Raw genomic sequence first — 12,743 nt, 5'->3', positions numbered from 1 at the left:
GGAAAAAATGGCCCCAAGTTGCCTCAGGGGAGATGTAGTTTGGATACAAGGAACAATTTCTTCCCTCAAAGCAGGGAAGAGTCTGCCCAGGCTGGTGGAGTCCCCATCCCTGGAAGGGTTTCAAAACGGCATAGATGTGGTGCTGAGGGACATGGTTTAGTGGTGACCTGGCAGCATTGGGTTAACAGTCAGATTTGGTGGTCTTAAAAGCTCACTACAGCTCTCAGTCCTGTTGGAGTGAGGTGGGGGTCAGTTTCTTCTCCCTAGTACCAGGTGATGGAAGGAGAAGGAATGGCCTGAAATTGTGCCAGTGGAGGTTTAGTCTGGATACTTGGAACAATTCTTTCCTGCAGGACTGATCAGGCATTGGGATAGGCTGCCCAGGCACATGGTAGGGTCACCATAGAATCATAGAATCAACCAGATTGGAAGAGACCTCCAAGATCATCCAGTCCAACCTAGCACCCAGCCCTATCCAATCAACCAGACCATGGCACCAAGTGCCTCATCCAGGCTTTTCTTGAAGACCTCCAGGGATGGTGCCTCCACCACCTCCCTGGGCAGCCCATTCCAATGCCAATCACTCTCTCTGACAACAACTTCCTCCTAACATCCAGCCTAGACCTCCCCTGGCACAACTTGAGACTGTGTCCCCTTGTTCTATTGGTGGTTGCCTGGCAGAAGAGACCAACCCCACCTGGCTACAGCCTCCCTTCAGGTAGTTGTAGACAGCAATGAGCTCTGCCCTGAGCCTCCTCTTCTGCAGGCTGCACACCCCCAGCCTCTCCTCATAGGGTTTGTGTTCCAGGCCTTTCACCAGCTTTGTCTCCCTTCTCTGGACACCTTCCAGCACCTCAACATCTCTCTGCAATTCAGGAGCCCAGAACTGGACACAGCACTCAAGGGGTGGCCTGAGCAGTGCTGAGCACAGGGGCAGAAGAACCTCCCTTGTCCTGCTGGCCACACTGCTCCTGATGCAGGCCAGGATGCCATTGGCTCTGCTGCCCACCTGTTCACACTGCTACCTCATCTTCAGCCTACTATCTATCAGTACCCCCAGGTCCCTTTCCTCCTGGCTGCTTTCCAGCCACTCTGTCCCCAGCCTGTGGTGCTACTTGGGATTGTTGTGGCCAAAGTGTAGAACCCTGCACTTGGCCTTGTTCAATCTCATCCCATTGGCCTCTGCCCACCTATCCAGCCTGTCTAGGTCCCTCTGCATCCCTAGAGGTGTTCTAGAAGCATGTGGGCATGGTGCTCTGGGACATGGTTTAATGGCCATGGTGGTGTTGGGGTGAGGGTAGAACTTGATAATCCTAAGGGGACTTTTCCAACCAAAACAAGTCTCTGCTTCTGTTGTTTTTCTTCTGATGGCTCACAGGTAAGGCTGGCAACTTAATTGAGCTACCATGGTGGGGGGAAGAAAAAAGGAATGGACAAAGATTCTGCTTCTCATCTTGGAGGAGTGTTTGAAACCCTGAACTGTTCTAAACCCATCTTGAGAGCAGAGTATTTTGTCCTAAGAATTTGCATCATCCTCCTGGCACATTGCGGTTGTGCAGCCCGAGTGCAAGATTCAATTTGCTGTATTTACAACAATTATGCAATTAGACATAATTAGGCTAATTATCCAAGCCAGTGAAGAAAATTTATACATTTTTCTCCATCCCTGCAAGCTGGGGACATGATCCAAAAAAAAAAAAACCACCCCAACCCATTGTGTGTTCAGCCCACAAGTCCAGCATGGAGTCTGCAGCTAAGGAGTGAATGAATGGGATCCAGCTGGTTTGTGTCTCGTAGAACTCAATGCCTTTGGTAGCTGTGATCCTGCTAGGCTGCTTCAGAGCCTGCTAAGCTCTAGCCCAGACAAACTCTAACTTCCAGTCTTTCCAAAATGCTCTCTACAGGAGCCTTAGGGATGAGGCATCTACCACCTCTCTGCTAGGCTGTCTACCACCTCTTAGGGATGTGCTATCTACTACCTCATAGGAATGGGGCATTTAGCAAACTCTTCTCAGATGGGGAGTTGAGCAGCCTGGTCTAGTGGGAGGTGTCCCTGCCTGTAGGCAGGGGAGTTGAAACATCATCAGTGACATTGATGAAGGCACAGTCAGAGTCTGCTGAGACAGTTTGCTGCTGACACCAAGCTGGGAGGCTTGGCTGATAGAGCTGAAGGCTGTGCGGTCCTGCAGCAAGACCTGGACAGGCAGAACTGGGCACAGAGGAACCAAATGAGGTTCAACAAGGACAAGTGCAGAGTGCTGCACCCTGGGCAGGAATAACAAACTGCACCAGTCCAGGCTGGGAGGTGACCTGCTGGAGAGCAGCCCTGTGGAGAGGGACCTGGGAGTGCTGGTGGAGAACATCCATGGCACAGCAATGTGCCCTTGTGGCCAAGAGGCCAATGGGATCCTGGCGTGCATTAAGAAGAGTGTGTCCAGCAGATCAAGTAAGGTTCTCCTCTGCCTCTACTCCACCCTGCTGAGACCTCATCCTGAGACTGCCTTCAGTTTTGGGCTCCCCAGTTGAAGAGGGACAGGGATCTGCTGGAGAGAGTCCAGCAGAGGGCTATGAGGATGATGAGGGGACTGGAGGGCATGGCTGATGAGGAGAGGCTGAGGGCCCTGGGGCTGTTTAGTTTGGAGAAGAGAAGACTGAGAGGGGATCTGATAAATGTTTATAACTATCTGAGGGATGGGGGCCAGGAGTGGGGGACAGGCTCTGCTCACTGCTCCCTGGGATAGACCAAGGAGCAATGGGTGGAAGTTTAAACCCATTCCTCCTCATCCTGTCATGACAAGACCTTGTCAGTAGTCACTTCCCAGCCCTCCTGTTGCTCTCTTTAGATCCTGGAAGGTTACTCCAAGGTCCCCTGGAAGCCTTCTCTTCTCCAGGCTGCAGAGCCCCAACTCTCTCAGCCTATGCTCATGGCAGAGCTGCTGCAGCCCTCTCAGCATCTTGGTGGCCTCCTCTGCACTGCCTCCAACACTTCCATGTCCTTCTTGTGCTGGGGGTTCCAGAACTGCACCCAGGACTGCAGGTGGGGTGTGAGGAGAGCAGAGCCAAGGGGCAGAATGACCTCCCTTGCCCTGCTGCCCACACTGCTCTTGCTGCAGCCCAGCACAGGGTTGCTGTTTGGGCTGCACTCACACTGCAGCCTCATGATGAGCTTTTCATCAGCCCAGATCCCCAGATCCTTTTCCTCAGGGCTGTTCTCAGCCATTCCCCACCCAGCCTTCATGCCTCCCGACCTGCTCCCACCATGCTTTGCTCTGCTCCCATCCTCTCATAACAGCCTTGACATGCTCAGACTGTTGTGTCAAACCCTTCTGTTGCCTTTTTCATGTGCTTTTTGACTCATGGAACCAGCTAATTGCCATTAAGCCATGTCCCAAAATGCCATGTCCACATGTTTCTCAAACACCTCCAGGGACAGTGACTGCATCACTCCATTGGCAACCTGCCGCAATACCTGAATACTGAGCCAGTGAAGATATTTTCCCCTAATATCCAAGCTAAAGCTCCTATGGTGCAAGTTGAGGCCTTTTCCTCTCATCCTATCACTTGTTCCCTGGAAGAAGAGATCAGTTCCTGTCTTACTCCAGCCTCCTTTCATAGAATCATAGACTCAGCCAGGTTGGAAGAGACCTCCAAGATCATCCAGTCCAACCTAGCACCTAGCCCTGGCCAATCAACCAGACCATGGCACTAAGTGCCTCAGCCAGGCTTTTCTTGAACACCTCCAGGGACAGTGACTCCACCACCTCCCTGGGCAGCCCATTCCAATGCAAATCACTCTCTCTGACAACAACTTCCTCCTAACATCCAGCCTATACTTTCCCCGGCCCCTGCAATCAGCAGGGACATCTGCAACTAGAGCAGGTTGCTCAGAAGCTGAAACATCCTGACCTGGAATGGTTCCAGGGATGGGACATTTGTTAATACACTGTAAGGTTTAGAATGCATCTCTCAGCACCTTGCTGCTTTCTCCTGAGGTTCTGATTCTGTGGTTCCCATTTCATACCATGCTGTAGTGGAAATGTCCTCTTTACTAGTTCTGCAGTGGAAACCTCCTCTTTTCCAGTTCTCAGAGAATTATATCGGAGAATCATAGAATCAAGCAGGTCAAAAGAGACCTCCAAGCTCAGCCAGTCCAACCTAGCACCCAGCCCTAGCCAATCAACCAGACCATGGCACTAAGTGCCACATCCAGGCTTGGCTTCAACACCTCCTATCACTTATTCTTTGGGAGAAGAGACCAGCCCCATTCTTTTCTTGAACACCTCCAGGATGACAACTCCACCACCTCCCTGGGCAGCCCATTCCAATGGCAAGGACCTCCTTCATTGCATATCCCATTCAGGTCCCTGCTCCATCATTTCTGCTGCTGGCTTAAAACCAAATCCATCAGCAGCTCATTTTGAAAGGAAAAAGAGCAACAGTTCTGTACCTTCTATTTTTGGGTTTGTTTCTCAGCACATACATTGTACCTTGAGATTTATTATCCCCCAGAATGCTGCAACTTAGACTGTCCAACTCATTTCCCACTCTTTTTTTTTTTGTTTTGCCTTTTCTATTAAATGTATTTTCTTAACCACTTCAACATCTATTTAGAATGAAAGGGTTGGTTTGGGTCCAAGAGACCTGTAAGATCAAGTTTGCCCATTAACCCAGGACTGCCAGGTCACCACTAACCCTTGTCCCTCAGAACCACATCTGCATGGCTTTGAAATCCTTCCAGGGATGAGGGCTCCACCACTGTCCTGGGCTTGGGTTGACAAATATTTTGAGGAAGAATTTGTTCCTCATGTCCAATCTAAACCTTCACTGAGGCAATTTAAGGTCATTTCCTCTTGTCATAGAATCAAGCAGGTTGGAAGAGACCTCCAAGCTCATCCAGTCCAACCTAGCACCCAGCCCTAGTCAACCAACCAGACCATGGCACTAAGTGCCCCATCCAGGCTTAGCTTCAACACCTCCTATCATTTCTTCTTTGGGAGAAGGGACCAGCCCCCACCCACTTCCAGTCTCCTTTCAGACACCTGTAGACAGCAGAGAGGTCTCCTCTCAATTTCCTTTTCTCCAGGCTGAACAATCCCATTTTCCTCAGCTGCTCTTCATGAAACAAGCTACATACTCTTCTTGCCTCCTAAAACCCCATTTTGGTGTTTCCCTCATCCCTTGGTCCCTTCCTTATTGCTCTCTACAACTCCCTGAGGGGAGGCTGTAGCCAGGTGGGGTTGGTCTCCTCTGCCAGGCAAGCAGCAACAGAAGAAGGGGACACAGTCTCAAGCTGTATCAGGGCAGGTTCAGGCTGGATGTTAAGCAGAAGTTCTTCAGAGCAAGAGTGATTGGCATTGGAATGGTCTGCCCAGGGAGGTGGTGGAGTCACCATCCCTGAAGGTGTTGAAGCCAAGCCTGGATGAGGCACTTAGTGCCATGATCTGGTTGATTGGCCAGGGCTGGGTGCTACGTTGGGCTGGCTGAGCTTGGAGGTCTCTTCCAACCTGCTTGATTCTATGATTCTGTAGATGAGTCTTTTCCAACCTGGTTAATTCTGTGATTTCTAACATTCTTTCTTGCACACACAGGGAGAAACAAAGATCCTGAAGCTGAAGAACCTCCGACCTCAGGACTATGCCAATTACAGCTGCATCGCCTCGGTGAGGAATGTCTGCAGCATCCCTGACAAGATGGTGTCCTTCCGACTCTCTAACAAGACAGGTGAGCCTCCAGCAGTCACCTGACACCAGATGTCCTCCTGCTCTGTCCTGTTTCATTGGTGGCCTCCTGCTTCAAAAATACGTGGCTAAAGAGAGGTTGGAGGTGCCCAGGAGTGAGTTGGAGAAGCCATCTGAAGGTGGTTTAGTTTTTTTTTAACCAAAGATTGTATCTGAAAACAGTTTTGATGCTTTAGGCTGATTCTGCTTTGGCAAAGAGGTTGGATTTGGTGATCCACAAGGATGCTCAGAGGGCTGGAGCAGCTCTGCTGTGAGCACAGACTGAAAGAGTTGGGGCTGTGCAGGCTGCAGAAGAGGAGGCTCCCAGGTGACCTTCTTGTGGCATTCCAGCATCTGAAGGGAGCCTCCAAAAGAGCTGGGGAGGGACTTTTAAGACTGAGAGGGAGTGCCAGGACTGAGGGAAATGGAGCAAAGCTGGAGGTGAGGAGATTCAGAGTGGCTGTGAGGAGGAAGTTGTTGAGCATGAGAGTGGTGAGAGGCTGGAATGGGTTGCCCAGGGAGGTGGTTGAGGCCCCATGGCTGGAGGTGTTTAAGGCCAGGCTGGCTGAGGCTGTGTGCAGCCTGCTCTAGGGTAGGGTGTCCCTGGACATGTCAGGGGGGTTGGAACTGGCTGCTCCTTGTGGTCCCTTCCAACCCTGACTGATTCTATGATTCTATCTCTGAAGGTCCCTTCCAGCCTCCGAAGTTTGGTGGTTGTGTGATTCTCTGTCTCTTTCTGGATTTGACCAGGTTTGACAAAGCTTCAAGGAACCTGGTCTAGTGGAGGGTGTCCCTGTCCCTTGCTAGGGGTTTGTAACTAGATGATCTTTAAGGTCACTTCCAACCCAAACCACTCTGTCATACTATAATTCTATAATTTTATGACTTAGAATTTTCTCCTGTGTCTCAGAGGTTAATTGTTACGAAGATGATATGAAAGAGGTTAGATTTGGCTTAGATGTTAGGAAGAAGTTCTTTACTGTGAAGGTGATGAGACACTGGAACAGGTTGCCCAGAGAGGTTGTGAAGAAGTGTTCCAAGTGCTGAGCCCAGTCCTGTTCCATATCTTTATTCAAGATCTGGTCTGACATCATTGATAATCTGATGCTGGCATCAGTAAGTTTGCAGATAACACCAATCTAGGAGCAGGTGTGGAGTTGTTGGATGGTAGGAGAGCCCTGCAGAGGGACCTTGCCAGGCTGGATGGGTGGGTAGAGGCCAAGGGGATGAGATTGAACAAGGTTAAGTGCAGGGTTCTATACATTGGCTACAACAATCCCAAGCAGCACTACAGGCTGGGGACAGAGTGGCTGAGAGGGATCTGGGGGTGCTGGTAGAGAGTAGCTGAGGATGAGGCAGCAGTGTGCCCAGGTGGCCAATAGAGCCAGTCACATCCTGGGCTGCCTCAGGAGCAGTGTGGCCAGCAGGACAAGGGAGGTTCTTCTGCCCCTGTACTCAGCACTGCTCAGGCCACACCTTGAGTGCTGTGTCCAGTTCTAGCCTCCTCCATTGCAGAGAGATGTTGAGGTGCTGGAAGGTGTTGAGAGAAGGGCAGCAAGTCTGGGGAGGGGCCTGGAGCACAGCCCTGTGAGGAGAGACTGAGGGAACTGGGAGTGTGCAGCCTGCAGAAGAGGAGGCTCAGGGCAGAGCTCATTGCTGCCTGCATCTGCCTGAAGGGAGGCTGTAGCCAGGTGGGGTTGGGCTCTTCTGTCAGGCACCCAGCAACAGAAGAAGGGGACACAGCTTCAGGTTGTTCTGGAGCAGGTCTAGGCTGGATGTTAGGAGGAGGTTGTTGTCAGAGAGGGTGATTGGCATTGGAATGGGCTGCCCAGGGAGGGAGTGGAGTCTTTTCTGGAGAAATTCCAAACTCATCTGGACATTCTGGTGCTGGGCACACTGCAGTGTCCCTGGAGATGTTGGAGCAAAGCCTGGCTGAAGCACTTAGTGCCATGGTCTGGTTGATTGGATAGGGCTGGGTGCTAGGTTGGACTGGATGAGCTTGAAGATCTCTTCCAACCTGGTTGATTCTATGATTCTATTCTCCAGATCCTTCACCTGCTTTGTTGCTCTGCTCTGAATGTGCTCCATGACCTTCTTGGAGCAAAGGGTTTCTCCTAAAGGTTCTGTGTCCAAGATCTGTCCAAAACAGTTTATAAACCTGATGCCAATAAGTAAAACTTCTCAGTTTAGACTGTGAAATAATTAAGAATTTCAGAGAAGTGTTTTCTAGAGAGCAATTCTGCAGCAAATCTGATATCACTCAAAGATTTCAGATTAGATTAGTTTGAGTTCTGCCTTAATAACCTGTGCCTCAGGGTGCTGAAAACAGGCAACAAGTGGAAAAAGGGAGGAAAAAAAGTAAGAAAGGAGGCAGTGGAGGCATTAAAATGCTGAGAATGCCTGAGATGAACTATGAATTTTATTTGCACTTGCATATTTCACATTAATTCTGTCCTGGTGGCTTTATTCCAAGGAGTTGCCTTCAGCACTTTCTGAATTTCTGATCTGACAGCAGAGACTTTAAAAACCTCTGGTACCTACCATGAGTGTACACAACCTGCTGCAAAGTAAAGTCAGGGCTCAGCTTGAGAGCTGTCTCTGGCACTAGGGGAACTGCAGTCAACTGCAAAGCTATCAGAATCACAGAATCACAGAAATATGCAGGCTGGCAAAGCCCCTCAGGATCTCCAGGTATAACTTAGAACCCTACTCTACAAGATTCACTTAAACCATCTCTGTAAGCACCGCATCCAGACGACCCTTATCTTCTGTGCAACAGCTGATCAACTTTTAAACAGTGTTCACTCAAGTGCTGCTGTCCAAATTGTTTGGTTATAACATTAAGAGGAGAGGCTGAGGGAGCTGGGGGTGTGCAGCCTGCAGAAGAGGAGGCTCAGGGCAGAGCTCATTGCTGTCTGCAGCTACCTGAAGGGAGGCTGTAGCCAGGTGGGGTTGGTCTCTTCTGCCAGGCAACCAGCAACAGAACAAGAGGGCACAGCCTCAAGCTGTGCCAGGGCAGGCTCAGGCTGGATGTTAGGAGGAAGTTGTTGTCAGAGAGAGTGATTGGCATTGGAATGGGCTGCCCAGGGAGGTGGTGGAGTCACCATCCCTGGAGGTGTTGAAGCAAAGCCTGGATGAGGCACTTAGTGCCATGGTCTGGTTGATTGGCCAGGGCTGGGTGCTAGGTTGGGCTGGGTGAGCTTGGAGGTCTCTTCCAACCTGGTTGATTCTATGATCCCAGTACCTGAAGGGTGCCTCAAGGAAACATGTGGAGGGACTTAAGTAAAGACCTATGGTGGCAGGATGAGGGGGAGTGGTTTGAAACTGGAGCAGAGGAGATTTAAATCAGGTATTAGGAAGAAGTTTTTCACTGTGAGGGTGATGAGACCCTGAAACAGGTTGTCTAGAGAACTTTTTGATGTCTCATCCCTGGAAGTATTTAAGACCAAGCTGGATGAGACTTTGAACAACCTGATCTAATGGGAGGTGTGTCCCTGCCCATGGCAAGGGGTTTTGAACTGGGTGATGTTTAAGGTTCCTCCCAACTCAAGCCACTCTTCTATGAGAAGAACAAGGGAAGCCTGTCTGCCATGAGCAGCTGCAGCTGGTAGGTGAGAGAGACTTTCCCTCATCCATCCTCATCCACTGTAACAGTATGAGAGTTGCTGCCACTTGCATTTGTGTTGAGGTGGTGATTTTGCTGGTGGAGACAGAACAGCCTCTGCCCCCATTGGATCTAATCTACAACAGAGGGTTCTGTGTGTCACAGTAATGGTGGAAGATCATTAACTATTCTGAAGGGAGAAGAGGTGATCTGATCTCATTTGGAAAGAAGAAGGAGGTGTTCTCACCTTACCAACGTCTTTGTTATGAGAGAAGGGTGTTGTCAAGGGTCAGGGCTGGCTTGGCCACCAGAGGAGTGCCAAAGGAGCTCCATGAAGCCTTCTGCCTTCCCAAAGGGAAGAGAAAGGGAAAAACATTTTCCTAATGTCATAGAATCATAGAATCAAGCAGGTTGGAAGAGACCTCCAAGATCATCCAGTCCAACCCATCCCCCAGCCCTAGCCAGTCAACTAGACCATGGCACTAAGTGCCTCATCCAGTCTTTTCTTGAACACCTCCAGGAACGGTGCCTCCACCACCTCCCTGGGCAGCCCATTCCAATGCCAATCACTCTCTCTGCCAACAACTTCCTCCTAATATCCAGCCTATACTTTCCCTGGCACAACTTGAGACTGTGTCCCCTCGTTCTATTGATGGTTGTCTGGCAGAAGAGACCAACAAAGTGTACAGCCTTGATTCCCAGACCTCAGGATGTCTTCCCCATGGGAGAGGAGATTAAAGGGCCACCTGGCCCAGGGGAAAAATAGGGCTGTCTACATCATCATCTATATCATGGTAATGCTTTGTTTGTAGGATGGGCTAAAGGTAGCCCTGCATGTAATAGAGATACCTGCATGAAGCAACAAGTGCAGGGTCGTTGGGCTTGTGGGTGATTGCAGGCAGCCACACAGGGGCACTCAGGGCAGGTTTCTCAGGATCACAATGTTCACCCAGATTTGGACTCCCTCCAGAGAAGGACACTCCACAACCTCTCTGAGCAGCCTGCTCCAGGTCTCCAGCACCTTCACAGAGATACTCCATGCCCCTCAGTGTCTTTGCCACCTCCACTGGACTCTCTGGCATTTCCCCTCCTGAACTGGGGACCCCAGAATCATAGAATCAGGCAGGTTGGAAGAGACCTCCAAGCTCATCCAGTCCAAACTACACCCAGCCCTAACCAAACAACCAGACCATGGCACTAAGTGCCCCAGCCAGGCTTTTCTTGAACACCTCCAGGGATGGTGACTCCACCACCTCCCTGGGCAGCCCATTCCAATGCCAATCACTCTCTCTGCCAACAACTTCCTCCTAACATCCAGCCTAGACCTCCCCTAAAATGAAGCAGTGGGTTGGACAGGATGATCTCCAGAGATCATCCCTTGCAAACCTTAGCAGGCTATGACTGTGTCCCCTTGTTGTGTTGCTGCTTGCCTGGCAGAAGAGCCCAACCCTCACCTGACTACAACCTCCCTTTAGGTAGCTGCAGACAGCAATGGGCAGGACCCAATCCCCCAGCCCGTGGCCTCAAGTCACTTCTGCTCGATTATCCTCTCACGTCGTTAGGAAGCATCATGACAGAGGAGCATGAGCAGTTGTTTTGTTTGCATCTCTCTCAAGTCTGCCCTGCTCCCCTTCACTGACAGCTTCAGGTGACTCGGGGGTGCAGGTAGGCATTTGTTTCTTAGAGAGAATTGCAGATCCAGGTGCTCTGCTGCCACTGTTTATGCTGCAGGGGCTTTCATCCATCTCTATTCCCGTGCACACACTTGAGTTGAGAGGCTAATTTGAGGAGCACCAGACATGTCTTCAGGTGAGTAGTTCAGGTTTGTGTTCAGTGCCACTCACCAGCTTGTCCCTGGTGACCTTTTTGCTGTCTGGGCTGACTCTGTCTTGCTTATTATTTGATTGCATGTTGTAGCATCACTGGAATAACAATCAATTACTGGGATAAAACCAATCCAAAGGAAACTTTCTACCTGTGTTCTCCTTGAATAATGGAGAAATAATTAAGCTGATGCCATCAGGTGGACAGATCTTCCATTGCTACACTTTGGCCAGGATGCAGGTTTGAAGTGTTACCCATGGGAATAATTAGGTTCAAGGACATCTCCTTTGTACAACAGCAGAGTGTTAATTACATCAGCTTGTCATGAGTCTGAAGCCTTCCACACACTGTCACCTGTGTGGATGTTCTGCAGGAGTTGGATTGAGATGGGATCACTTCTCAGACACAGGGATTTCTTGGCTCTAGGACACACCAGTTAAAAAACACAGGTTGGACGTGACCTCTGGAGATCATCCAGTCCAGCCCTCCTGCTAAAGCAGCTTGCCCAGGATCACAATGTCCAGCTGGGTTTGGAATCTCATCCAGAGTCTCTGGGCAGCCTGCTGCAGGGCTCCAGCACCCTCATACCAAAGAAGATTCTCCTCCTCTTCAAGTGGATCCTCATGGATTACAGATTTTGCCTCTTGCCCCTTATCCTTATATGGATGGAAGCTGCAGCACAGGAGGTTCCAGCTCAACACAAGGGGGACCTTCTTGATTGGAAGAGTCCCAGAGCACTGGCACAGGCTGCCCAGAGAGGCTCTGCATGCTCCTTCTCTGGAGCCTTTCCAGGCCTGTCTGGATGTGTTCCTGTGTGCCCTGAGCTAGATTGTATGGTCCTGCTCTGGTCTGTCTGGATGTGTTCCTGTGTGCCCTGAGCTAGATTGTATGGTCCTGCTCTGGTCTGTCTGGATGTGTTCCTGTGTGCCCTGAGCTAGATTGTATGGTCCTGCTCTGGCCTGTCTGGATGTGTTCCTGTATGCCCTGAGCTAGATTGTATTGTCCTGCTCTGGCAGGAGGATTGGACTTGCTGAGCTCTTTGTGTCCCTTCCAACCCCTGACATCCTGTGAGCCTGTTATCCTGTCACTGGGCACCACTGACAAGTGTCTGGCCCCATCCTCTTACGCCCCCCCCTCCCCAACCCCCAGGTTCTTTAGCTCTTGCTGAGCACTGATCAGATGCCTTGCCCAGGCTCAACAGTCCCAGATGTCTCAACCTCTCCTTCTCAGAGAGATGCTCCAGGCCCATCAGCATCTTTGGAGCCTCTGCTGGCCTCTCTCCAGCAGCTCTTTGTCAGAACCCTCAAGTGGATGTTGTAATGAGAAGCTGAGATCATCTCAGGAGCGTGTGACCATCCATATGCCAAAGCCCAAGATGACAATTAGCAGTGATATTGTAGAGCAGCAGGTAGAGAACACTTGTTGTGCACAGCCTCACTTTGTATCTAAAGAGGACTATTACTCTGCAAATTTCTGAGCTAAATAGCTGAGAAGTTTGCAGGGAAGCAGGAGCCTTGTGAAGTGACTCACCTGCTGGCAGATTGCTGGCGAGTGGCAGGAACAGAAATAGAAGTCAAGATGTGTGGAAGGAGCAGCAA

General features: G+C 50.4%; 1 protein-coding gene across 2 annotated transcripts in view; it reads left to right on the top strand.

Moving 5' to 3' along the window:
• Positions 1 to 12,743, top strand: part of MDGA2 (MAM domain containing glycosylphosphatidylinositol anchor 2) — a 453,583-nt gene that overhangs the window by 259,654 nt on the left and 181,186 nt on the right. For both annotated transcript variants that reach the window (XM_064142804.1, XM_064142812.1), the window contains exon 5: positions 5,589 to 5,721. In XM_064142804.1, coding sequence (XP_063998874.1) covers positions 5,589 to 5,721 — 133 coding nt within the window. The remainder of the gene's footprint in view (positions 1 to 5,588; positions 5,722 to 12,743) is intronic.

The sequence above is a fragment of the Pogoniulus pusillus genome, chromosome 1 (genome assembly GCF_015220805.1).
Source record: "Pogoniulus pusillus isolate bPogPus1 chromosome 1, bPogPus1.pri, whole genome shotgun sequence".
Classification (NCBI taxonomy): Eukaryota; Metazoa; Chordata; class Aves; order Piciformes; family Lybiidae; genus Pogoniulus; species Pogoniulus pusillus.
This window is presented reverse-complemented; position numbering and strand designations above follow the sequence as displayed.